General features: G+C 37.2%; 1 protein-coding gene across 8 annotated transcripts; it reads right to left on the reverse strand.

Moving 5' to 3' along the window:
• Nucleotides 1–427: 427 nt before the first annotated feature.
• On the reverse strand, nt 428–26083 carry tnksb (tankyrase, TRF1-interacting ankyrin-related ADP-ribose polymerase b). Of its 8 annotated transcripts, none has more exons than XM_077241732.1 (28): nt 25525–26080; nt 24103–24327; nt 22702–22797; nt 21958–21994; nt 21120–21195; nt 19253–19273; nt 15685–15779; nt 13310–13376; nt 12991–13177; nt 12791–12909; nt 12618–12709; nt 12460–12538; nt 11290–11461; nt 11094–11173; nt 10275–10420; nt 10023–10188; nt 9139–9358; nt 8948–9057; nt 7362–7550; nt 5618–5852; nt 4395–4474; nt 4191–4311; nt 3998–4095; nt 3840–3914; nt 3043–3148; nt 2004–2190; nt 1759–1915; nt 428–840 (listed from the first exon to the last, which is right to left on the reverse strand). In XM_077241732.1, exons 1-28 carry the CDS (start codon nt 26021–26023, stop codon nt 754–756), a joined length of 3822 nt encoding a protein of 1273 aa, XP_077097847.1. In that variant the 5' UTR covers nt 26024–26080; the 3' UTR covers nt 428–753. The 8 variants fall into 8 exon arrangements, with proteins under 8 accessions (XP_077097847.1, XP_077097845.1, XP_077097843.1 ...); XM_077241730.1 differs by having other exon boundaries at nt 3998–4057; nt 4141–4311; nt 25525–26066; XM_077241728.1 differs by having other exon boundaries at nt 12430–12538; nt 25525–26066.
• Nucleotides 26084–26867: the final 784 nt, after the last annotated feature.

A 26867-nucleotide genomic window follows, 5' to 3' on the forward strand; every position in this document is an offset into this window, starting at 1 on the left:
TTTTTATTTTCATGGAGATTTCCAATGACTTGAGGTGGTGTTTAACTAGTAGTCACTAAGATTTTAAATTTAATATTTTAGACATCTAAATGCATCAGTTTATACAAAAATATTAAGCAGCACAGCCAACATGTTTTTTGTACAGCAAATCAGCATATTAGAAAGATTTCTGAAGGATCATGTGACACTGAAGACTGGAGTAATGAAGCTTTGCCATCACAGGAATAAATTACATTTTTACATGTATTAAAATAGAAAACCATTATTATAATTTATATTAATATCTCACAATATTACTGTTTTTTTTTACGGTTTTTCATGGTTCATTATTTTTACTCCCCTTTGCAATTTCAGCTAGTAATGCTGAGACTAAATATAATGAAGGCAACACCATTTCATATGAATAAACAATCAAAAGCCAGTCATATGAATGAGTCCTGTTGATGAGATTTATTTAAAAGAAATGAACAGACTCAAAAAAAAGTTCCATTAAAATACAACTCAAATAGCATTGTTAAACAGTCAGTTTTACATGTTTTCTTTATACTACCTGTACATTAGACTTCACAATTGCAACTATTTTCAAATAACTTAAGTAACTTGTTTTTAAAAGTGCAAATTCATAATTCATACATGGGAATTCCATGGGTAAGACGTGGGTACATGGGAAAGTTCACATTTCCTTTGTGCAACGAGAGTGAGAAAGAATGAGTGAGTGAGTGAGTGAGTGTGTGTAGAAACGCAGTGTTCTGACTATGACTTCTGCTCCGCTCCTGTGGAGGACTGAGGCGTGCTGTCCGGCTTTATTATCTGATAAGTGATGAGATACTCTGGATAGGCCTGGAAAACAAACAACAACAAAACACATTAAAGGTGCAGTGTGTGATTTTTAGCGGCATCTAGTGGCGAGGTTACGAATTGCAACCAACAAAAGTTACGGTGGCCGACAGGAAAATATGTCATCGTCTGAGACAGCAGAGAGTAGCCAGTTCAGCAGTGAGGTTTCTTTACAAGGATAAATTAATAAATTATGTTTACTTAATTATTCAGTAAAACTATATGTTATTGCGAATATTATTGTTACTTGTTCATCATTGTGTCAGTTTTTAATTCGCTGAACTAAGCTTGCTTCCTTGCACAAAGAGCAAAATAGTAACCAAACGCGTTTGTCCGTTTAGGACCACTGTAGAAACATGACACAATATGTCGACCTCCATAGAAGGGGGCGCCCGCGGTTATGGAGATATAATTAAATGTCTCATTCTAAGGTAATAAAAACATAACGGTTCATTATGCAAGGTCTTTATACACCACTGAAAACATAGTTATGGATCTTATATTGCATTTCTGTCAATAGATCCTCAGAAATATTACACATTGCACCTTTAAAGGGCCATTTACACAGAATATGTTTTTTTTCATTCCACTGCGTTACTTTTCCATTGTTTTTCAGTGTAAACGTACTAGGTGGACGTGTTTAACCATTGCGTTTGCATCTCATGCCACTCTAAAAACAGAGCTCAAGTTAAAATAAGTTCAGCTTTTTAAAAATGCATCTCTAGACCTAGCCTGCGCTTGGTGTTTTTAACAGCAAAAATGCATTCTGTGTGAACCGGCCCTAACACACTACGGTTACACTAAAGGCTTGATATACTACCAAAATCTAGCAAAAATGAAGCAACTTATCAAAGCAAGCTTTCCAGAAAAGTTTGCCTAGGCTGTTAAACAACTTGGAATTATCATTGGTCTTTGGCGTACCTGTTCTCCACGGTAAATGACGTACTCAGCGTAGGCCAGGCCGTTGACACTGGGACGGCCGATCACAGAGTGATGTCCAGGGGGAGCGTGGGCCATCTTCATGGCGCTGAACTGCAGAAAGGACTTTCCCAATGTCACACGACAGAACAACATTTGCCTGTGGGAAATCAACACATGAACATGAAAAACATCCACTTGTGCATGTTTATGTTGCATCTCTTATTGTATCAGGTGTGTTCATGTACCTGTGGCACACGTAACAGGAACGGTCTTTGTGAGTGGGGCAGCCAGTGCCGCCCCCGATGCCATAGACATACTGGTTACTCTTAGAGGAGTTCTCTGCAAAATATATGCCAGCTCCAAACATGCCACCGATATATGCATGACGCTCATCGAATCCTTTATGGATGATGGCATTTATGAACGGAGATCCTGAAAAAACAAAACATGCTTAGGATTATGATAAAGAAAACAACTAAATTCATATCAACTCAAAGCAAAATGCAATTCATGGCAACATATGGCAGTGATGCATTTCCAGCACATTTCAATGACAGAAACTACTTTTAACTTGAACTTTGAAGGTCATTTGGTATTAATAATTTAATTTGTATAGGCAGATGGTAAGATTTGTGGTCTTATAAGGGATAAAAATAATGGCCTACCAAAACTAAATAAATTAACAATAAGCAGCTCAAACAAATGTTTTTTGTAAGAAGTCTCTTACGCTAATCAAAGCTGAATTTATTGGATCAAAAATACAGTAAAAACAGTAATATTTTGAAATATTTTTTACAATTAAAATGGATTGCATTTCAATATATTTTAAAATATAATTTATCCCTGAGATGCTAAGTTGAATTTTCAGCAGCAGTCAGTCTTCAGTGTCATTATATCAATGTAGAAAACAGTTATTGCTGCATGGCTTCTTTTTTCTTTTTTTTTTAGGATTTTTTGATGAATAGAAAATTCAAAAGAATTCAATTCACACATACACACACACGCACACGCACACATATATATACATAAAGCATTTAAAAAAAATCACAGTATGAGGATAATTACATTGGGGCAAAAAGGTAAATCTTAGAATAGACCATTTTCTTTGTGTCCTTACAAGGTAATATATTGTTTATATCAATGAGCCCTACAATTTATGCACTAAATATAAAAACTGAAATGAAACTGAAGTTATAAATTTATGAATAAAATTACTTTTATTCTTTACATTTCATTTGTCTAAACATGTTTTCAATTCATAGGACAAGTGAGTTCTGCACTTACCGTGAAACAGCATTCGCTCATTGTGGTGGTTGTGATTCTCGTCTGCAATCTCTTTCTGCCTGTGTGTGTATCGCTCTCTCAGTTTCTTATTCACCACCTTCTGGATCTACGTGACAATTTCAGTTAGATTTTGCTCAAGAGTAAAACAGACCAAAAATTAAAATTCTGTCATTTATTCACCCTCATATCGCTCCAAACCCATAAGACTTTCGTCTTCAACATTATTTTGTTTCAAACTATGTTTACAGCATTCAAATTTGGTCAAGGAACCTCAAGCTTGAGAACCAATCAGGTTCATTCTCGTGTTACGCAGCAAGTTTGAGCTTCTGCAAGAACCAATGAGGTTTACTCGCGTGCATCAAGCAAATATAGTTGAGCTTGATTTTATGTTTGCTGATCAATGTTTATACAGTATGTGAATAAAAGCCTAAATTAAATGATATAAAGCGATCATGTCTCTTCAGAAGACTTGGATTAAACCACAAAATTCACATAATTTTTTTTTTACGATCTCTTCATAACCGTCAGAGCTTTGGGTGAATAGAATTTCAATGGAAGGAAAGAAATCTCTCAGATTTCATAAAAAATATCTTAATTTGTGTTCCAGAGAACAACAAGTCTTATGGGTCTGGAACGACATGAGGATGACAGAATTTTCAATTTTGGGTCAACTAAGTCTTTAAGATATGTTTCTATATTAAAAAAAAAGATCATACAATATGCTTATGTAATACTCTTTTGGACAGCAATACCTATTTCAGATCAGTTAAATATGACTAATATGACGTCTAGTTTACCTTGAGGACATTATATCGACTGAAAACGCCACCCGCGTTTCCTCCATCCCTGTGCTCCCGAATTGTGCTTTGCATCTGTGACCAAAAAAACAAACACCCATCACACAGAGCCCAAGCTGACGGATATTTGAAACAGCCCAAAAGTGTTCATGTTTTACCTCTTCTTCAACGGACTGAAACTCTTTATCATCCACAGCCAGGTCAATCAAAACTGTGCCCTGATTGGTGCAGTGGAAGGTCAGGTATGGGTTTGCACCTGTGGCATTATAGATAACAAGATTCAAATCTAAAAAAAATATACCGATGCAAGCAGGAGCAGCAGAACTGATGTTTTATGAGATAGACTCTGACCCTGCTGTCCTCCCAGAAGCCTCTCAATGCCTTTGATGAGTTTATGACGGTGTCCGTAAGCATTGATGCCGATCTCCTTGAGCTCCTCGTGACCCATGTCAGCCAACACGTCCAGAGTGATCTAATGGAAAAAGGAAACACCGTTACAAACACGAAAAAACATTGCACTATAAGAAATAAAAAAAAGAGTTCTGTCTTTCTCACCTGTTCCCTCTCGAAGATGTCCCTCAAGTGTTCAAGCCCCAGACTCTTCAGGAATTGTGAGATGTTCATATCTAGGACAGCTACGGTACAAAAATAATTTTTGAATTTTACTCAGACTTTCATTCCTCTACCAATGTGAGCAAATTGATGATCTGAAATAGTCTAACAGTGTTCACTGAAATACTATTCAGCAGCAGCAGAAGTAAGTCTAATACCCGAACTCTTTTGAATAAATCAATGCGATCAGTGTAGTTTGACTGCAGACCAAATGTTTTTAAAAAGGCAGTACTTTTTAGTGAATCATAGTCATACAGCATGATTAGCAGTGTTGGGGAAAGTTACTTTAAAAGTAATGCATTACAATATTGCTTTCCTCCCTAAATAGTAACTAACTTGTGTTAGTTACTTTTTATGGAAAGTAATTTGCTACGTTACTTTTTTTGCAACTTTTTCTCAGCTGGGCTGGGCTTGTTTGTTTAAAAATAAAACTTTTATTTTTGCCAAATGTAAAAGCCATTTCCCACTAAAAGTGAAGTGAATAAGCGAAACAAATGAAGTTAAGATTCTTACTTTAGCATTAAAAATAATAAAAAGAAACAAATATGATGATTAAATAGAGTCAGTTTTCCTTATTAATTGGTTGATAAAGTGAGATTATTTAACATTTAATTATTGCAGGTTTGCATAATATTCTAAGTTTGCATTTGCCTGTTTTTATTCATTTTGAGGAATACTGAATCTGTTTTTGTGCAAGTGAGATGTGCTCACACTTAGTCTAGAACTACAATAACCATCATGTTTACACAGCGCACACGACGCCTCTACACTTACTCCCCATTTCTCTCAACATGGGAAAAGGAGAGCTGTCAGTCAATAAATGGAAAAACAAAGTAACTTATTCAAAGACATTAACTACTATAAATTTAAAAGTAATGCGTCACTTTAATAGTTCACTTAAAGAAGAAAATTTTGATAATATATATACACACATATATATATATATATATATATATATATATATATATATAAGTAATCTCGTTACTTGTGATGCATAAACCCCAACACCGGTGATCAGTGTAATCTGGTTCAGGAACAAGCTATGAAGTGGTTCTTTTTAGAGAATCAAAGCAATACGGTGTGATTCCTGAATGAATGACTCTTATGAGGCAGAGTCATTGTTTCTTTTCACTAACTTCTTTTCACAACATCTTCATCTTTCTCACCATCTCCTTCCTTCCGATCAGTTCCGGAGGCTCCATCCGCAGGTCCTGTAGCCCCTCCACTGGCCCCGTCGCAGAGCGGCCCGGCCAGGTTATCGATGCTGGAGGCAGCAGAGAGGCAGGAGGGCGTGGACGCGGGTGACAGAGCGGCGCTGAGGACGGTGGCCTGTGGTTTGAAACAGCTGGGAAGAGCATCAGGAGGCATCGCGTCCATCAGCAACGCACGGATGTCATCGGCCTGATAAACACAGATGTATCAGCACCTTACTAGTGAACACGAAATCCAAAAATCTAAATCAACCTTTTTTTAAATTTATTACAACATGTTTCTGGTCATATTGTGCATTATTCATCTGTGTAATGTTGGTAACACTTTACTATAAGGTTATATTTGGTAACAGTAGTTTACTATAGCAAACATTAATTAATAATGAAAAATAGATCTACAGCATTTGTTAATTAGCCTAGAAATCTCGACGCACCCTAGCGGCAGCGAAAATTATTTCGCAGCCAGTGTGGTCTAGCAACTCTCCATAGGCTTTTGAGCTGGAAAAACCAAAAACTGGTCGGGCCAATCACATCGTGTATAGAGTCGGCGGGCGGGCTTAACACAATGACGGCACAGTTCATGACGTTCCGCGTGATTTCCATAGGTGATTTCCCTGCTACTTGAAAACAATGAAGATGCAGCGGTCTTTCGAATCGGCTTTGGCCGCGACTCTGGAGGACTTGGAGTTAAGAGAACGTCACTCTTAATATATCAATTAGCTCCGCTGGTGGAAAAACTCATGGGACTCACTCATCCACAACCGTTCGTTGCTCTGGTTGGTTGTAGTGCTATCCTATTGCGTGCAGAGGGATTTTGAAAGGTAACCGTTTATCCCGCCCCTCGGATTGAGGCATGTCAATGGAGAGTTCCCAGACCTAACATCTTGATGTAGGTCTGGCATGCCAGGCTATTTGTTAATCTTAGATAATGTTGATATCAACACTTACTAATACATTTTAAAGTCGTGTCTGTTAACAATTGTGAATGCACTGTGAACTAACATGAACAAACAATGAAGAAATATATTTTAAGAATTATATTTTAAGAATTATATTTTTTAACTAACATTAACAAATGAAAAAATGCTGTAAAAAATTATTTACTCATTGTCATTTCTTGTTAGCTAATGCATTTACTAATGTTAATGAATTGGACTTTACTGTGTTATGTTTTTAAAATCTTCATTACGATTATTTTTTGGCTTTTTGACTAATTGCTTTGTTCCTTTTTTGCAAGTTGTGTCTGCTGGATAAAAAAAGTCTACTAAATGCAGAAATGTTAAATATGAATGTTAAAAGTAAAAAAATTCTCCACCACTGAAACAACTTTTTTTTTTTCTGTTCACATAAGTGGTGAAAAAACATTGACCAATAATATTGCAGCCTAATTTTCCACAATTCAATCAAATCTGTTATTCACAAGTTCTGTTATTTCAGAAACATGCCATAAGTAGAAGCATATTTAAGAAGTAAATGTTTTACAAAGCATTCGCACAATTGCTAGTTAAATTCCTCTTGAAAGTCTAAATGAATACATGTAAATGCATACATTTTCACTTTCCTTTAACATTTTCATTGCAAATTGCAATTTTAGTTTGGAAGTTTATCTTCCAGGATCAATCCCTCATCTTAAAGTCAAGTCAACACTGATATTTTCTTAAGTAGAGTATTATCTAACAGTTCTGGTAGGGTTGTTTACCGTGGCCAGGTCCAGAGCGGTCTGTCCCTCCTGGTTCTTCATGGTGGGGTCAGCACCGTGTGCCAGTAGCAGTGCACACAGCTGTGTACGGCCCTTCTGTGCAGCCTCGTGCAGCGGAGTGAACGCCCACTTATCTGTCGCATTCACGCACGTGTTAAACTTGATCAGGAGGGCAGCAATATCCACATGCTGGACAGAACAGGAGAGAAGGCAATTATAGAAGCAGTATTAATGTCATGATTCAATATTGCTGTTCAGCACTGGATACAAATTCATATGGGCAGGGCTTGACATTAACACCCGCCAATCTGCTAAATGTGAGTGTATTTCATCAGTGGCGAGTAACGCAGTCACTCCTATTAGCCACTTTAGCGGGTTGAATTTCATGTATATTATATACATTTTTTAATTGTAGTTTTTTAAAAAGGCATCTGAAATAATAAATTAAGTGCAATGTAGTGTTACTATACTATTATCACAATTACACACAATATCAGCTGCGCTTTCTCTTGCCGTCTCATCTCTCCAACAGCGAGTTACACACAAACTCGCCTCTCCTCTCTCACTCACTTCATTTGCTCCGGATGAATACTGTTGGTGTTACAGTGCTTGAATTTTGGTGTGGGATTGAACGTATTGCGCATTATTTTACTCATCCTGCAGATTTTGTGCTCACACTCAAAGCGCAGCACATAAAGCCGTCGCTCAGTATTAAATTTAGTTCTTTTTCGCTGCTTCTTGCGCTTAAACAGTCAAATACACACACAATTATGTCAACATGCGAATGTCTTGGCGAGCATTCACGTAAACACAGTTTAATTTTAAGTGAATGTAAACAGTCGAGAAAGAAAACGCATGTGTAACAGTATAATGGATCTGTGTGTCAGGTCTTAAAGTGACAGCAGCCTGCTGCCAATTTATGAGTGGCTGGTGAGCAAAAAAGCTAATGTCAAGCCCTGTATATGATCTACTGCTAGACAGACCAATCACCTGATATTTAGCCATTTTGCAAATATGTGCATTTGCTAATAATTATGTCCACATTTACAGAAACTTCAGAGTGCTGAAGTTTTCGGTTTTCACAAATAATATGAGTAAATAGATAATATAGTTAAATCCTTAATAAAAATGTGAGAATATTGTATAAAATTGTAATTTTTTTGTGCAATTCTAAGCAATCTCATATCTTATTATTAAATTAAATTGTAATATATACAGGTATCACATGCTTTTTTTTTTTTTTTTTAAAGAAATGATTACTTGTATTCAGTAATGATGCATTAAACAAAAGTGACAGTAAAAACACTTATAATGTTACAAATGGTTCCTATTTTAAATAACTTTAGTTCTTAATGAATCTTGGAACACAAAAATGTATCACCGTTTCCACAAAAACATTAAACTGTTCCCAACAATGATCATAATAATAAATGTTTCTTGAGCAGCAAATCAGATATCAGCATATTAGAATGATTTCTGAAGGATCATGTGACATTGAAGACTGGTGTAAGTATTCTACGAAACCAATCCTTTAAAGAAAAAGTTATTTATGCAGACTTTGACGTTCCCACACCCCGTTCTCTCACCCCATATGAAGCAGCGTTATGCAGAGGGATCAGTCCTCCTTTATCCTGAGCGTTCACATCCGCTCCGTGCTCCAGGAGATACTCGGCCACCTCCAGGTTATTGTAACCAGCTGATCAAAAATGAATTAATTCATCATTAAAACAGCAGACAGACGAGATGAACGCGTGTTCAATGAGAGAAAACACGTTACCTGCCAGGTGCAGTGGTGTGGAGTTCCTGCCCTGTGTGTCTCTGCAGTTGATGTTCTCAGGGCTGCAGAGTTTCTGTACGCGAGCTAAACAGCCCTTCTTAGCGGCATCCAGCAGAGCAGCGTCTCCACGCAGAAGGTCCTGGATGTCCGTGTCTCCGTCCTTCACCATGTCCAGAGCCATGTTGCCATCGCGGTTCTTCTTAGATGGGTCAGCGCCATGCTAAAGAGAGAGTAGATATGATTTAAGATCGCAAAAAAAGGGCAAAACATTTTAAAGTTGATTTCACCTTTAAGTGAGGAAAAAGTAGCATGCACGTAAAATGACTGGTGAATGGTTTAATTGGATTTAATCTAAATGGCAGCTAAAATGTTTAATGAGATTCTCAACAAGAAAATTCTTACCCAACAAATATGTTCAAATCTTAATTTGTTTTTTAAAAGATATTTATAGGACACTGTTTTTTTATTTTAAATTAATAAAAACTATAATATATTTACATATATTTATGTATTTATAAATATTAAAATATCATTATCCATATTAAAATACTATTACAAAATTTTTATACAATTTATATATTCCAAAAAGTCACATTTTTATCTAGAATTTGACTAATTTAAATATGAAAAACACACACACACAATCCCAAATAAATACAGGACATTAGATAACACTATATTAATTCTCTTCTACTATATTCTATTCACCCATAAGCTACGAAACATGGGATTGTTTATTCAATAGTATTTGTGAGCCGAAAGTGAAATGTAGAGTGTGGCAAAATAAGAAGTGAGCGTCTCAACGATATGCAAATTCCCACACAATCATGATATTCATTATGAGGCTAACATGTGCATGAATTTCTCCATCTGAGATATCAAACCTTGAGCAGTAGTTTGCAGATCTCATATTTGCCCTTGGCTGCAGCTTCATGTAGTGGTGTGAACTTCCAAAGGTCCGCCACGTTTACAGACGCTCCATGTCTCACCAGCAGCTCTGCCACCTCATAGTGACCATACGAACATGCGTTGTGTAAAGGAACCAGACCACTGATCAAGAGAATGATAGAGAGTCAGTGACGGTCAGATAATGCCAACAATCAAGCTAATGATGACTCAGAGGAAGATGATCGTACCCTTTATCTTTAGCGTGCACGTCGGCCCCATGATGCAGCAGGTATTCCACCACAGCCACACGGTTGTAGCCTGCAGCAAAATGCAGCGGAGTGGAGTGACGGCCCTCCAGATCACGACAGTTCACGTTTTGAGGGGAGCACAGTTGCTATGGAAGACACACAGAAACATTTTCCTTCACAAACCACCATCAAATGAATAATAATAATTTATTAGGTATGTTTACATGAAACAATTTTCCCCAGAAGTCTAATTCGCTGCTGGTTCCTTTGAGATTTTCCTATGGGGTTTTTAAAATGTTTTATTTTATTTTTTAAATAAGGTCTGCGGTTAACTAACTCGACAATATGTTTTGCATAAACATAAACTGGACACACTCACACCCCAAAAGTTCTAATCTAGTTATTTATTAGAAAAAAAAAGTGTGTGTGTAATTTAGTTTGTAGAACAAGTATCATCGAGTTATGTTTACCAAAGACCTTATTTTACTATAGTAAATAAAAGAAAACATCATCTTGGCTCTGACGTCATACTTGCACCACTCTTGATCAGATTATTAATTTAGGTCCACAGCATCTCTTTCAATACGATCAAAATTTCATTCAAATTGAGCTCAATCAGATTGGTCGAGGTGTTTACATGAAGGCTTTTCAGTCCGATTAAGCCATCAATACGATAAGAAGTTTATTTGAGTTCAAGTAAACATAGCTATTGATTTCCTGATGGATAAAATCGCAAAAAAAAAGTCCTTTTAACGTCACATTGCTGAAGTGAAATGGATTTTGAACATGTTAACTTTAAAGTTGCTAACTGTTATTTACCTTCACTGTGTCAAGGTCTCCAGCTTTAGCAGCCTCGAGAAAACGATAATCCACATCCGAATTACGGGGAGGAATGTTCTCTGGAGAAATAAATGCAGGAAAATCATTACAGATTAAGGACATCTTTAGCGTTCAGTCACAGAAAATTCATGAATCATACTGGAAATAAAGCTCAGAGTAACGGAAGTAATACTACCATTAAGTATTTGCTGAATGGCTTCATTGCCCATTTGTGAAGCTGTGAAGCCCTGCAATGAAATGATTGACGGGTCGGCTCCATAACTCAGCAATAGTCTGCAAGTCTGGATGTGGCCAGCAAGGGCCGCCCTGTGCAGAGCTGTCTGTCCCAGTGTGTCCACAGCATTCACCTGAACACACACACTCACAAAGCTCAGTGAAAAAGGTTTATTATAAAGATAAAGTAGTTCAAAAGTGTGTGGTCAGCTTGTAGTAGTATTACATTTCCACAAAAATATTAATCAGCACAACTGTTTAGAAACATATCAGAATGATTTGTGAAGGATCATGTGACACTGAAGACTGCAGTAATGATGCTGAAAACATTAATAGATTACATTTTACAATATATTCAAATAGAAAACAGTTATTTTAAATAGTAATACAATTTTACAGTTTTTACTATTTTTGAACAAATGCAGCCTTGATGAGCAGAAGAGAATCATACCGACCCCAAACTTAGAAAATAGCTCCTATTTAAAAATGGCAAAATTTCACTCAATATTTGTGTGCAAATATTCTGCATTTTGAGGGAATTTATATAGTGAAAAGCCATTGTTATATAGTATATATCATAATTATAGTACAGTATATAAAATTTTGGTAACACTTTACAATAAGATTTCATTAGTCAACATTAGTTACCTACATTAGTTACCTTGAAATTAAGAATGAACTGCACTTTAACAGCATTTATTTATCTCTGTTAATTTCAACATTTACTAATACATTATTAAAATCTAAAGTCGTATTTGTTAACATTAGTTAATGCACTGTGACCAAACACGAACAAACAATGAACAGCTGTATTTGAACTAACGTTAAAGATTAACAAACACAATAACAAATGTATTGCTCATAATAAGTTCATGTTGGTTAATACATTAACTAATGTTAACAAATGAGACCTTATTGCAAAGTGTTACCAAAATTTGTATGCATCATTGTTTTAACATTTACAATTTGATTTATTAAAAAAAGAAGTCCCAAATTATCCCATTGAAAATATTCAGTGTAGGGTATGAGATAACAGATATATTTATATAGTTGAAGATGAAAGCAGCTGCCAAAGTAGACGGCATATAGCAAAGCAGCTCACTAGATCCTGGAACATATCCCATGCTGGTACCTTCGCTCCATGTTTCTGCAGGACTTCAAGCGCATCATTATGACCCCGCTCAGCCGCTACGTGGAACGGAGTCATAAAACTAGAGGAAGAAAGAATAAGTGAATGTGACAAACAGAAACCAAGAGATTCAAATGTATCTAACAAAGTGGAACACTCACTCCTTGTTCTTCTCGTGAATGTTGGCACCTTTCCGCAGGAGCAGCTCTGTGACCTGTTTCCGTTTGGGATGAGGAGACGCTACGGCGCAGTGCTGCGAACAAAAACGGTTAGAGATCTTAATAAACACATCATTAAAACCCTCAGCATTTCAGAGATCATGTCCTGCGCTGACCAGAGCGGAGTCGTGTGAGTGAGGGTGTTTGAAGCTGATGATCTCTTGAGCCGTTTTCTTGACCTTTGCCATGTCTGCCTCACGGGCCGCTTGCAAAAGCGTGTGTCCTTTGAACTCATCTGGACGAAGGAAAAATCGCAAAAGGTCAAATGATTGCAACTAATATTGAAATAAGTGGATGCAGGGTGAATTGCACTTACAGGTGAGTCTCTCTTTAAGCTCAGGTGTGGGCGCCACATCCACCGCGCTCTTGCCGTGGCAGTTGAGCAGTGTGGGATCGGCGCCGTGACTCAGCAGCAGTGAACACACCTCCACTCGATTCTTACTGGCCGCCTCGTGCAGCGGGGTGAACTGCCATAAGTCCATGGCGTTGACGCACGCCCCGTGCTGGGAGAGAGAGACATACAGGAAACCGTCAATCACAATAAACAGAAACTCAGAATCAAAACAATCAAGCATCTGTGCTGGAGGAGCATATATATTTCAATCAGTAAGTATTGGCTGGATTATTCCATTTACCTTTAACAGGAGCTCTGTGACCTCGTAGTGACCATAAGAGCAGGCATTGTGCAAAGGAACCAGACCACTGATAGAGAGAGAGAGAGAGAGAGAGAGAGGGATACAGGAAAAAAAGATTATTTCAGAATTTATCAAAAGATCATGATAAAACATTGATGACCTCGTATACCTTGTGTTAATACACGTCCCTGGTCTAATTGTTCAGAGCAGATTTTTTTAAATAAATAATATATGCAATCAAATATTATGTATTATATATACACATATACAATAGTAATATTATTCAAAAGTTTGGGGTTGTTGTTTTATGTTTTTGAAAGAGTCTCTTTAGGGTGTATTCACACCAGGAAAGTCCGATAGTTCACTTGCTTTGGTCCGGACCAAATAAAAAATTTTTTTTTTTTGGTACGGTTCGCTTTCACACTGCTCTTTTTGCAAGTGAACCAAAATTTGTAAACAAAACCACACGTGTGTCGTGCCGACGCGGTGTCATTGGTTGTTGCGTTAAATCTTGCACAATAGTGCTATTTTCTGATTGGCTAACAACACCAGAGGAGACGCGCTTGATTCCTACCGGTTCCACAGTGAGAGCGGCGCGGCCAGAGTTTTGGGCGCTGCTGCATATTAAATATATTACAAATAGTTTTTCAGCGTGAGAAATACAATGTGTGGCGGGAGAGCGTGACAAAAGACCGAAATGAGTGACTGTCACGCTCAATGCGTGACACTTGACAGCCCTGTAAGTCATTCATTCATTCATTCCATTCCAATGATGCACACACGACGCGCAGAAAGACGCGCAACAGTATCATGTGGCCAGACAGCGCGCCGGAATGGAATGTAGTAGGCTACAACAGATCACTTTCCCATAATGCAACTCCGACTACGGAAGCCCGTTAACTCAAAGGCGCAGTGCTTTCTTGCAATTGGGTCGGTTCATGTTCACACTGTAAACGATCCGTACCAGAGTTCGTTTGGAACCGTACCGAGACCACCTCTTCAGCTGGGTCTCGGTTCTGTTGTTTGGTCCGCACCCGAGTTCGATTGCTGTATTCACACCTGCCCAAAATGTCCGCACCAAGGGGGTAAACGAACTAGAGTTCGATTCAATCGAACCAAACAAGGCAGGTGTGCACTCACCAAGGCTGCATTTACATGATCATGTAATATTTTTAAACATTAAGATTTAAAAGAACTTATTAAATAAACTTATTAAAGAACTTAAAATATATTTTATAGGGGTGTCGAAATTAATCGTTTCTACGATGCATCACGATGCAGACGAGGACGATTCGGTATCGGTTCAGTAATAGACCATAACCGATTATACTGACGCTTTTCTGACGTCATTTGTCGCGTGTGTGCTTTGTCGCGGTAGCATACAATAGCAAAGGGAGGCGAGACGCGAGTGCGAGTAATTAAAAATGCTCCGAATACTTTAAAAGCCTACATCTATTCTGGGCACATTTCGGCTCTAATGAACAACCTGGTAAGCAAGACCTGGAGAAGACATCACGCACACATAGAGCTGATTTAAGTATCCGAACCCGATGGTCAAATTACAATTATTCTGTGTTGTTACGCGTGATTATAAATGGATGATCGTTACGCCGCCTTCACACTGGCAGTTGAAATCAGCTCCGATATGGCTCTGATACGGCCGGAAGTCATTTCCTATGGAGATTCGCAGACCGCATGCGAATGGGTCCGAAACGGGTCCGAACGAGTGCGGTGCGAAGAAAATCGTGTCCGTTGGTCATCCGGATGCGTTCAAAAAATTTAACTCTTATTTATGAAAGGCTACGGACGGTTCCCATCCGACAATTCCAGCGGAAGTTAGCGTAGCTATGGAACTGATAAACAAACCTGAATTAATTTCTTAGTTTCTGCATGTTTCAAGTCTTGAAACAGGTTTGTGTTGCCTAACTTTGATGGAATGTATCTTCAGCACAGTTTGCAGCGCAGGCTGCAATATTAATATTATATGTTTTGTCTCGAAACGCATATATGACAGTGAGTTGACAATATAGTATTATCTTGAGTTAGATGCAGATTTACTATGTTAAATTTATGTTCATTAACAAGAACAGTAACATCTGTTAAAAAAATCTCCGCCATTTTTGTACTAACTTACTTGCTTCCGACGCTTTTCAACGGTGTAGAACGACGTCTGCTGGGGGCGTATTGCGTTTTACGCAGCTGATTTCAACTGCCAGTGTGAATCGATGACATGATAATCGTAATCGAACCGAACCGTGAGACCAGTGTAGGTTCACACCCCTAATATTTTAACGTGTAATTTATTCCTGTGATCAAAGCTGAATTGTCAGCATCATTACTCCAGTCTTCAGTGTCAGGAAGAAGTAGTCGCTCACCCTTTGTCTTTGGCATGGACATCAGCACCGTATTGCAGCAGAAGCTGCACTATACGCACACGATTATACCCAGCGGCCAGGTGAAGAGGGGTGGACTGGAAAAGAAGAGAGAAAAATGAATAACCTGTCTAAATATTTTCAGTTCACTTAATGGAGCTAAATTAATGATCATCAACAATACAAGCGCTCATCTCACATAACCCAAACTCAAACACAATTATATAAACCTGCTTGTAACTCATCCCAACATTAGACAGCTAACTTGTTCTTGATGTTTTTGTGATGCAAATGGAGAAGCGGCGAAGAACGATAACTTTAACGTTACTATCGTTCACACCAAGAACGATAACTACTAAGATAACTATATTAGTTTCCACACAAACGCACAATATCATTCGGTTTATTCTAAGCGTGCTGCAGTTTTGTAATCGGCCCCTATAAATGCTCGCGCTCTAAAAAGCAGGATGGATTCTGATTGGCTGTCCAAGTTTTTATCATTCATCAGCTGGAAAAGAACATTCTGAAAGTGATTCCAACAATATGATTTCTCTGTGCCGTTATCATTATAGTTGTGGTGTGAAATCTGCTATTCTTTTATATTTAGAGCGGTTTATAGAACTATATCTTTATCATTATCATTATATTTATCGTCCTTGGTGTGAACAGCCTTTATTACCTCTAAAATCTGTTTCTACAGTCCACATAGAATTGTAAATATACGGATGCGATTAAAGATCTTAAAGAACAGGTAAAAGCCTACTCGCACCAAGAACAAAACAAAAAAGTGGAACAAATCACAGACGAAAGGTCACACCAAAAGTGAAACACTTGGGTCAAATTCACATGCCTTAGCCTGATGCCTATTATACTTTCTAAGTCATTATATATGCTTCTCTAGAAGCCAAAATTCAGTGTCCCTACCATAAACCTAGAAGATTCCAACTATAAGAGAAAATAACCAGTTACCATAGAAACAGAAACAAAAAGAAGCAAAAGAGCTCAGCACCAACAACAAACTCCCATGAAGCACTGAAAATGATGTAACGGAGTCATTATCCAACATTATTTTGCATTAAAATTAAAAATTAATTGGTTTTATACTTATAATTGATGACTCTAAGCCAATAATAGTTTTATATTTTACCACCGTGTTTTAATTAAATCACATAATTTGCATTGCACTGCCTTAAGTAATCAGACCAGCAAGTTTGTAATGTCAACTCAAGTGTCAGTCAGAGACGGTTGGATTGGTTCATGTCTTAGATATCTTTATTGAAAGATTATTGATTTTTTTTTTTTTTTTTAATGGGGAAAAATAGGAATACTTTGTGGCACCACTAAAAAGTGAGCAGTCACTGTTGTGCACTATTGCCTCTTGGTGCAAATAGGACTTTACAGCTGCAATCTGTCTTGAGCTCAATCGCTTAAAGGGATAGTTCACTCAAAAATGCCCTCACGTTGTTCCAAACCTGTATGACTTTCATTCATCTTCTGAACACAAATGAAGATATTTTTGATGAAATCTGAGAGCTTTCTGTCCCTGTATTAGCTACACAACTGACACTTTGACAGTTCAAAAAGTTCATAAAGAGATTGTAAAACCAATCCATATGAATTGAGTGGTTTATTCCAAATTTTCTGAAGAGACTTGATTGCTTTATAAGATGAACAGATTGAATTTGGGCTTTTATTCACATGTAAACATTCAAGTCACACATCAGTTGTGGTAAACGGAAGCTCAAGCATGTTCGCTTGACATGCGAGAACCAATGAGGTTCATTCGCGTGTTACGAAGCACATTTGAGCTTCTGCAAGAACCAATGATGTTCATTCTCATGTTACGCAGCACTTTTGAGCTTCCGCAAGAACCAATCAGGTTCATTCTCATGTTACGCAGCACGTTTGAGCTTCCGCAAGAACCAATGAGGTTCATTCTCATGTTACGCAGCACTTTTGAGCTTCCGCAAGAACCAATCAGGTTCATTCTCATGTTACGCAGCACTTTTGAGCTTCCGCAAGAACCAATCAGGTTCATTCTCATGTTACGCAGCACTTTTGAGCTTCCGCAAGAACCAATGAGGTTCATTCTCATGTTACGCAGCACGTTTGAGCTTCCGCAAGAACCAATCAGGTTCATTCTCATGTTACGCAGCACGTTTGAGCTTCCGCAAAAACCAATGAGGTTTGTTCTCACGGGTCAAGCAGGTTCGGTTGAGCTTCTGTTTATGTTCACTGATCATAATAATAATACATTTTATTTGTAACGCATTTTATATTTAAGCAATATCCCAAAGTATTACAATTTAGAAACGAATAAAATAAAATAAAATAAAAAACTCTTCTAAAAGGTGAGTTTTAAGACCGCATTTAAAAGCAACCACAGTGGGACTGGGAGCGGCTGCACAGAAAGCCCGATCTCCTATAGTACGTAGCTTACTCCTGATCAATGTTTATATGTGAATAAAAGCCTAAATTAAATCTGTTCATATAAAGCGATCAAGTCTCTTCAGAAAATTTGGACTAAACCGCTCAATTCATATGGATTCATTTTACAATCTCATTATGAACTTTTTGAAGCGTCAAAGTGGTAGTTGCGTAGCTGTCAATGGAGAGACAGAAATCTCTCAGATTTCATAAAAATATCTTCATTTACTGTGTGTTTCGAAGATGAACGAAAGTCTTGCGGGTTTGGAACGACATGAGGGTGAGTTATGAATTATGAAAGAATTTTCATTTTTGGGTGAACTTTCCCTTTAAAAAGAGAGAATTGTAAGTGACTCAAACCACTAGTAACTTAAAAAGTCTAAACACACAAAAAAAGTTACAAATTCATTCTCAGTTCATGCAGTGAATAATGAAGAAATAATGGTGACATGCCCTTATGACAGCCTGAACACAACCACAGCAAAACAATCAGCATGACAACCAATCTCAACAACGCAGCCATTTAGTAATGAAGAAATGCCTCAAATGTATGATGCATTCTCTGAGAGAATTATATTATTCAGTGCAGGATGGAGAGTCAATATTCATGTTCATATCATTATTAATGAGGACTGAAATAAGGTACAGAACAAGCAATGTGCAACAGTGCAACGTTTCTAACAAACACACAATGGATCTAAACAGGACAGGATGTCAATCAGAAATCAGGAGTTAAACACCACTTTTGTGGGGAGCATGCGTGCTGATCACAACAAATCAAACAAACGGATTCAAAAACGTGAGCAAATGATGCGTGGATGTGGAGTTTAGGGGTAAAAACATGGCGGAGTTCTTGCAAAGGAAGACAGTTTAGAGAAGTTTTGTAAAAGAGTGAAAAAAGAGGTAAATGAAAGCCTTGTTTTCAGAACCTGCAGGAGTCATCAAAACATTAGCAGAGCTATTGGTTGATTGATGGATTGTGACCAGCAGAAAAATAAGGCAGGTTTCTGTGCATTTTAAGTGTGAACCAGCGTATGGATGGATTTTTAGGGGCAAAAATTAACAAAAACAAATTGTAAGAAAGAAAAAAAAAAATCACAGAAGACCAAATAAAACTAATTTCTGTTTCACAAAATAAACTTACCAGCATTTTTTGTGATGTTGACTGAATGTCGCCAGAACAAAAAACAAAAAAAAACAAAACAAAAAATTAGCTATAAACTAACATATTATCCATCAGAGCTAACTGTGATGCTTGAAACCTAAAATAACAGCTAAAGCATCCTATATGAAGCACAATATCTTAAATATTTTGCTACTTTTTTTAGAAACATTATTTCTTTAAAAGGTATATTTCAATTTTTATTGATCAGTTCACACAAGAAGATAATGCTAAAATCGATTTGAAATTTTCAATTGGCTGATATAATACTTACATATACTGTATATACACACTACAGTTCAAAAGTTTGGGGTCGGTGAGATTTCTTAATGTTGTAGAGAAATCTTTTCTGCTCACCAAGGCTTTTCTATTTTCATTTATGATAATGTGTAATTTATTCCTGAGATCAAAGCTGAATTTTCAGCATCATTACTCCAGTCTTCAGTGTCACATGATCCTTCAGAAATCATTGTAATATGTTGATTTGCTACTCAAGAAACTGCCTTTTTTTCCTGATTCTTAGAAATGAATAGAAATATTTCAACCTACATTCTGTACATGTATTTACTGAGATCCTAAGACACTTTACAATGTGTCCTTACTGAATAAAAGTATTAATTTATTTAAAACCCCCAAACTTTTGAACGGTACATACAGGCAATTTAATGACAGAAAATGAGAAACAAAATTAGTTAATTACTTTATACAATATTTCTTTGTATCCCATAGGTCTATAAACCTTTTCTTTGCTCATGCTCAGATATCAAAAACGATACCATTCCACATATATACTATGTTTGTTGCATAAATGTTGCCACACAAAGAATCTCAGACTGTAAAACAAAATGTCAGCGGATCAAAGATTATTTCTAGGTTTACAACGTATAAGGCATGATATCACTCCCAATATTCATGTCTATGAAGAGTTCATTCAAGCACGATTTATGCTTGGAGATCAACTATAGTGTACTGTATTTGATGTGAATTGTGGTTAATAGTTCAAAAAAATGATAAACACACTACTCTCAAATTATATCACTATACAATTTACACACAGGTACCAAAATGAAGTATTAGCCTCTAAAAAATTATATAGTAATAATACATAATATCACTATACTACAGCATGAGTTACAGTAAGTAACTCAACATCCACTACAAGAAAAACAGCAGCAAGAGCAAATATTTAAGAAAAACACTAAAGTGAACTCATTCCTAAAAAGCCCTTCTGATATAAAGACACTGAGGTCTGGAGGGAGATCTGATGAATGAAGTGACCTGAAATGATCAGGGATGACAGAGGATTTGAGGGGAAATCAACGGTCCTGTTATCATTTTGAGATTAAAGAAAGAAATGGATCACAAGCTTCTACCTACAACTTCATAAAAGGTCAGACGTGCATCCAATAAGCACCAAAGATCAACTGAAATCCCTTATAAAAATAACTGACATTAAAAAGCAGTCCAGAGTGAACAAAGGGGCAGTTAAGACTCGAAACAAACATTATTAAATGACATCAACCATACATCCAGACTTAAACTCATTATGGGTAAAACTAGGTCAGAGCTGTTTACTCTAAACACAGCATTACGGAAAGAAAAAAACTCAAACAAGCGGATTTAGGATTGCCTTGACCTACATCTATATCATTTACATGACCAATGAAATGCATGAAATCACATCCTGTATTTGAGTTTGAACAGAACTAGAGTATAGAAACAAAGTCGGACATCATTTTTCTAAAATAGTCATGCTTGGAATTTACATCTTATAAGGTATATCAAATATTAAAAGCAACATTACGGGAAAAATGTATGCAGATTAAATAAAATAACTCCGATCTTTTACCTTGCGTCCATCGCTGGCATGACAGTTGACGTTTAGTGGGGTCAAAAGTGCCATAAGCTTTTCCTCATTCCCACTCCTAAGAAAGATGTTTTTCGAACAGAGGGAGAAACACTGTTAGGAATGACAACTTAGAGAAAAGACATTTCTGGATCAGTGACAGTCAGAGAAGATTCCAATATACTTAAAGAGACCACGTCATCTTTTGAAATGCACAATGTAAACTTACTGAAAGTTTTAAAATTGAACTAATTATTGAAACCTAGCTGCAAAAACGGCTTGCTTTAGGATTGTTTTGAGAGCTGTACCTACTGTAGGATGGTGCCACTGCAGCTATATTGGACTTAGTTACTCATTTCGCATGCAAACACAGCCAATTTACATAGTCACGAGTCTTTTCAAGGCACAGTTACAAAAAAATTCCATTTAATTCTAAAAGATCAGAGAGAAAAAATTTGATTTTGGGAGCAAGAAAACTTTAAAAGTCTGATATATATTTTAACAATATAATATAATTTAAGAATTCATTGTACTATCACTACTAAGGAAATATTCTGTAATTTTAGGATTCTGTAATCTTAGGGGACAATTTTACTCAAATTGTCCAAAAAACCTATTGAAAACCAAATGGAAAAAAACGCTCTATTCTTGAAGTTTACTAAACATCAACAAATGACCAATATAGCACCTACAGCTCTACACATTCTTCCCAAAGTACTCAAACAATCGAACCAAGTTGTGTGAACAGCCATCCAAAAACCTCTTGAAACCAATTATAGAAGTGTTTATTCCAGCAACACATTGATATTAAATTATTATAGTTATCATGCCATAAGCTCACCTTGCTGCCTCCAACAGTTCATCCTTCTTATATTCACCTAAAAAACAGACAGGAGGTGTCAGTTGTGTGTGTGTGTGTGTGTGTGTGTGTGTGTGTGTGTGTGTGTGTGTGTGTGTGTGTGTGTTTGTGTGTGTGTGTGTGTGTGTGTGTGTGTGTGTGTGTGTGTGTGTGTGTGTGTGTGTGTGTGTGTGTGTGTGTGTGTGTGTGTGTGTGTGTGTGTGTGTGAATATGCTTAGTGTTCAGTGTAATGAAGCTATGTTCAGACTGGAAAACTAGCATACTCTTTATATTATGCAGTATTTCGCAGTTTTTTTATTAACATGTGAAACGGTATGCGGTATGGATTGATTAAAGTGTTCTGCTGCAACTTCACAGTTTAATTGGGCGAGTGGTATCATGATGGCATTTTAATCCAATTTTGTGTACAAATGCTTTGACATACGGCCACCCAATCAAATAATGGATAATGGCCTTCACTTTTCAGACTGGAGTGCAGAACATTGTGGCACTTTTGTTTTATGTTGCACATTTTGCAGAGAGTCATTCAGGCATTCCGTGCAGACAGAAATCTAGGGAAATCTATTTACTGTGAATAATATACATGCAGCATACTACAAAAATGACAACTATGTCATGGCAAAACATACCCAATGTGCATTTGCATGTCTGCTCATCAGATTGAGTGTGTTTGTTAATGACTGTAAAGCAGATGTACTGTATGTACGTATGTACTGCATGTCTCACCAGTGAGGACGGTCTTAGCAGAAGGGTCTGCCAGGTCCAGAGCTGACTTGCCGTCAGTGTTTCTGATGTTTGGATCAGCCCCATGCTGTAGCAACACTGTAAAAAGCAGATAATATTTTAAACTTTGGCCAATAACTATAAATATCTATACTGTTTTGTCACTTAAAATGTTCATACTAGATCTGCAATTTAAAATGTTAGTACAGTCACTCATTGAAACACATATACATACACATATACATGGCCTAAAATTAACATGCGTTGGTGAGTATATGAACACTCGCCACTTGAAGACTATGCAGTGTTATTTTACATTTGCTCATTTCATTTGTGTCTTTGTTATATTGTATTTATTTGTGCTTTTGCTTGTAATTTGATTATTTGTTCTTATTTTATTACTGATTGTTTATTGTCTTTAATAATGTTTTAAATTTACATTAGTTAGGCTAGTAGTTTTAAGCTGTGGTATTGAAATTGCAATAGAGAATTATGAATTTTCACTGGTATTTAAAATCATAACTGCCTGTTTTTGCAACAACCACAATGGCCGGTACATTTTCTTAAGTCACCGGCCATTGGCAGGTGTGGCAAAAAGTTAGTTTTAGGCCCTGTATGTGTGTGTGTGTGTGTGTGTATATATATATATATATATATATATACACACATACACACACACAGTTATCCATCTACATACTATAAATATTCTTGCTAACACTTTCCAATAAGGAAACATTCCAATCCATTAACATTAGTTAAGGGATTAGCTAATATGAACTAACAATGTGCAGTATCTTTTTTAATAAAAAGACAGTGTGCACAGTTTACAGTACAATAACTAATATTTTTTTAAAATCCTGATATTATCCGTTTCTAATATCAGCATAATATCAAACCTGATAAGACAAACCAGAAAAATATATAATATTGACCAAAACTGATATTTTCACCAATATATTGCACATCCCTAACGGTCACTCTCCACACTTTGCCAAATAACTTCGAAGAAATAGTACACACTGTACTCAGACAAACCCATTCATTGTGCAAATAATGCAAACACCAGAGATCCTGTCAGTTTTTCTCACTGAAGTGCTGTCTCAGCACAGAGGTACTCAGCCGGACACGATGACTTTAGGCCGCAGGACAACAACATTACTATCACAACACAGCAATTCTGCAGCATGCTGGAACAGCTCTATAGACAACTGCTCAACTCCAAACAATGTTGACTGGGACTCATTACTAGACAACTCATTCATTGCCTTTCAGCAAGGGATGTACCATATATTGGTGACCATAAGAATTTGTTATTATTCAAGCTTTTTTAATGATCAGTATTGGTCTGATTAGACTATAATTGAAAACAGATGAACACACAGTATTTCTCATATTAATCCGTACCAATGCACACGTCTATTTTGCCCTTGATGGCGGCCTCGTGCAGAGGTGTGTAGTTCCAGTTGTCTCGAGCGTTGGGGTCCGCGCCGCTACACAGCAGGAGGCTGACCACCTCAGCGTGCCCGAACGAGCAGGCGTTGTGGAGCGGGATCAGACCACCGTCGTCGCGGGAGTGGACATTCGCTCCGGTCTGCAGCAGATGCTCGACCACGTCCTTTCTCCCGAAGCCTGTCAAACATCACACATGGAAATCAGTTTAAAATGCATTGAATCTAATATGATGAAATAAAAAACTCTTTTTTTTCTTCACATATCAGCTCTTATTACACCTAACGAGCCTATTGAAAAGATTTTAGGTTAAAAATTATACATTTCAGACAGTGAATGTGCATGTTGTTAAGATGCATATCTTTTAAATTATAGTTAACCCAAAAAAGAGTGAACTACAATGTTCATAACATTTCAAAACCCTTTTTATTTTCTTCGTTAAACAAAACCAGATAGAACTTTAATGATACTGACAAAAAGCCTAATTCTGAGTGAATTACTTATTTATTTTTTCAAATCAACTTAAATAACTAGCTGTCATTTGTTAGACAAATTAAATTGTCCTGCAGAGTGACATACCTTTGTATAAGTGCAAATAATCCATATAGTCTCTCGATTAATATGAGGTCACGAAAAACTGCATGCTTATGCTTACTAATGCTGGAAATATCTCATTATATGGAGGTGTCAACATGGGTAATGTTTATGTGGAATGAAGTAGGAGCTAAAAGTAACAGCTTAACTTTTTAAGCTTGTAAAGGTCTTGTTTACTTTTTGGACTTGTCATTAGAATATTTTCAGGTATCCTTCATTAGAAATTAATTTAGTCAGATTAGAAGTATGACTCACAAAACTTGTACTTTTAAGGCAAAATCATGACCAGTCCTTTATTAAAAACACACCCCAATTAGATATTACCAATAAATTTAGCTAATTATTATGTCTGTCTGTCTACAAGGTTCATTTTAAAAAGCAAGCCTTTTTTTCTTCTTCTTCTTCTTTTTAATTTATACTGGAAATTATAACTCATTGAATCGATATTTTATTTCATAGACCATGTCCTTTTCCTTTCAGGACTGCACAATTACATGTCCAATTAACCAAAAAAAACTCTTTTACACAAGCAGATTTGCTTAAAATGATACATTATGTAAGATTATACCACGAGCCACGACACAGTTATTGTGAGTGAATTTACAGTAAGTTACATAATTTTATCAGAAACATAAATACTTGTTGAAATCTCATGCTTCTATAAAACAGATTATTGTGGAACTAAAGACCACAAAGATGACGTTTGAGGTTGTTTTATAAGGTCAGGAAACAAAGCAGGATGCTTAAAAACACATTGTATGTGACAAATACATAAATATAGACCTGCAGCGAAATGCAGAGGGGTTGATTTTCGTCCAGCCATGTCTTTGGCGTTCACATTCACCGAGTCCACCAGCCTTTTCACCCGCGAGACATCTCCGTTCCGACAGGCCTCAAATAGCTCTCTGAACGCCCCGCCGGTCCCGCACACTGCTTCCCCGGGACTGGTCGCTCCTGAGCCGGGGCTCTGGCTGCCTGCGGTCGCGCTTGAACTAATGCTGCTGCAGCTGGAGCTCCCGGGTGCTGTCGACGCGGCGGCGGCCAGTGCTGTTACTGGGGCGGGCCGGTCCGGGGAAGAGGCGGAGGAGGAGGAGGCCGCTGCGGACTCCATCAACGCTCCGCCGCATTCCGCTGCGCCAGTAGACGAGGGGCTCAACAAACTCGTCGATTCCGGAATAATCGCGGACGGCGATTCGGGAGGGGGGGACGCGATCAAGACGTTCCGCGGAGACGGCTGCAGGCTGCTTTGTTGGTGCTGCGAGGATCGACGGGACACCGCCATTTTCCCCCCGAAGCTCCGTCTGTCAACAATAACAGCTGGAACCGCTGGGCTTCCGCTCAGTGCGAGAAGGCTTCCGGTTGGAGACTGCACTTCTGATGCGCTGCTGTTAAATGCCTTAATTACTTTTACTACACAGTAAAATTAATTATAACGTCACGGTCATATCTATCTATCTATCCATCTATCCATCTATCTATCCATCTATCTATCTATCTATCTATCTATCTATCTATCTATCTATCTATCTATCTATATATCTATCAGTTTATCCATCTATCTATCCATCCATATCTATCTATCTATCTATCTATCTATCTATCTATCTATCTATCTATCTATCTATCTATCAGTTTTCAGTTTATCCAACTATCTATCTATCCATCCATCTATCAGTTTATCCATCTATCTATCTATCCATCCATCCCTATACATCTATCCATCCATCTATCAGTTTATCCAACTATCTATCAGTTTTCAGTTTATCCAACTATCTATCCATCCATCTATCAGTTTATCCATCTATCTATCCATCCATCCCTATATATCTATCCATCCATCCATCCATCCATCTATCTATCTATCTATCTATCTATCTATCTATCTATCTATCTATCTATCTATCTATCTATCTATCTATCTATCTATCTATCTATCTATCTATCTATCTATCTATCTATTCCTTTAAACCAGGTGTCTGACTAATGTTTGTGGAAAATAAAAACAATGTTTCACTCAAAGTTTTGTCTCAGTGTGAGATGATCTGCTCCTCTGCCTCTAGTAACACTTTGCGGACATTCAAATGGTTCTGTTTTATGGGGCCCTGTTACTATGGAGACAACAACAA

This window comes from Siphateles boraxobius, unplaced genomic scaffold (assembly GCF_051911475.1).
Source record: "Siphateles boraxobius isolate OS27281-9 unplaced genomic scaffold, OSU_SipBor_1 24, whole genome shotgun sequence".
Classification (NCBI taxonomy): domain Eukaryota; kingdom Metazoa; phylum Chordata; class Actinopteri; order Cypriniformes; family Leuciscidae; genus Siphateles; species Siphateles boraxobius.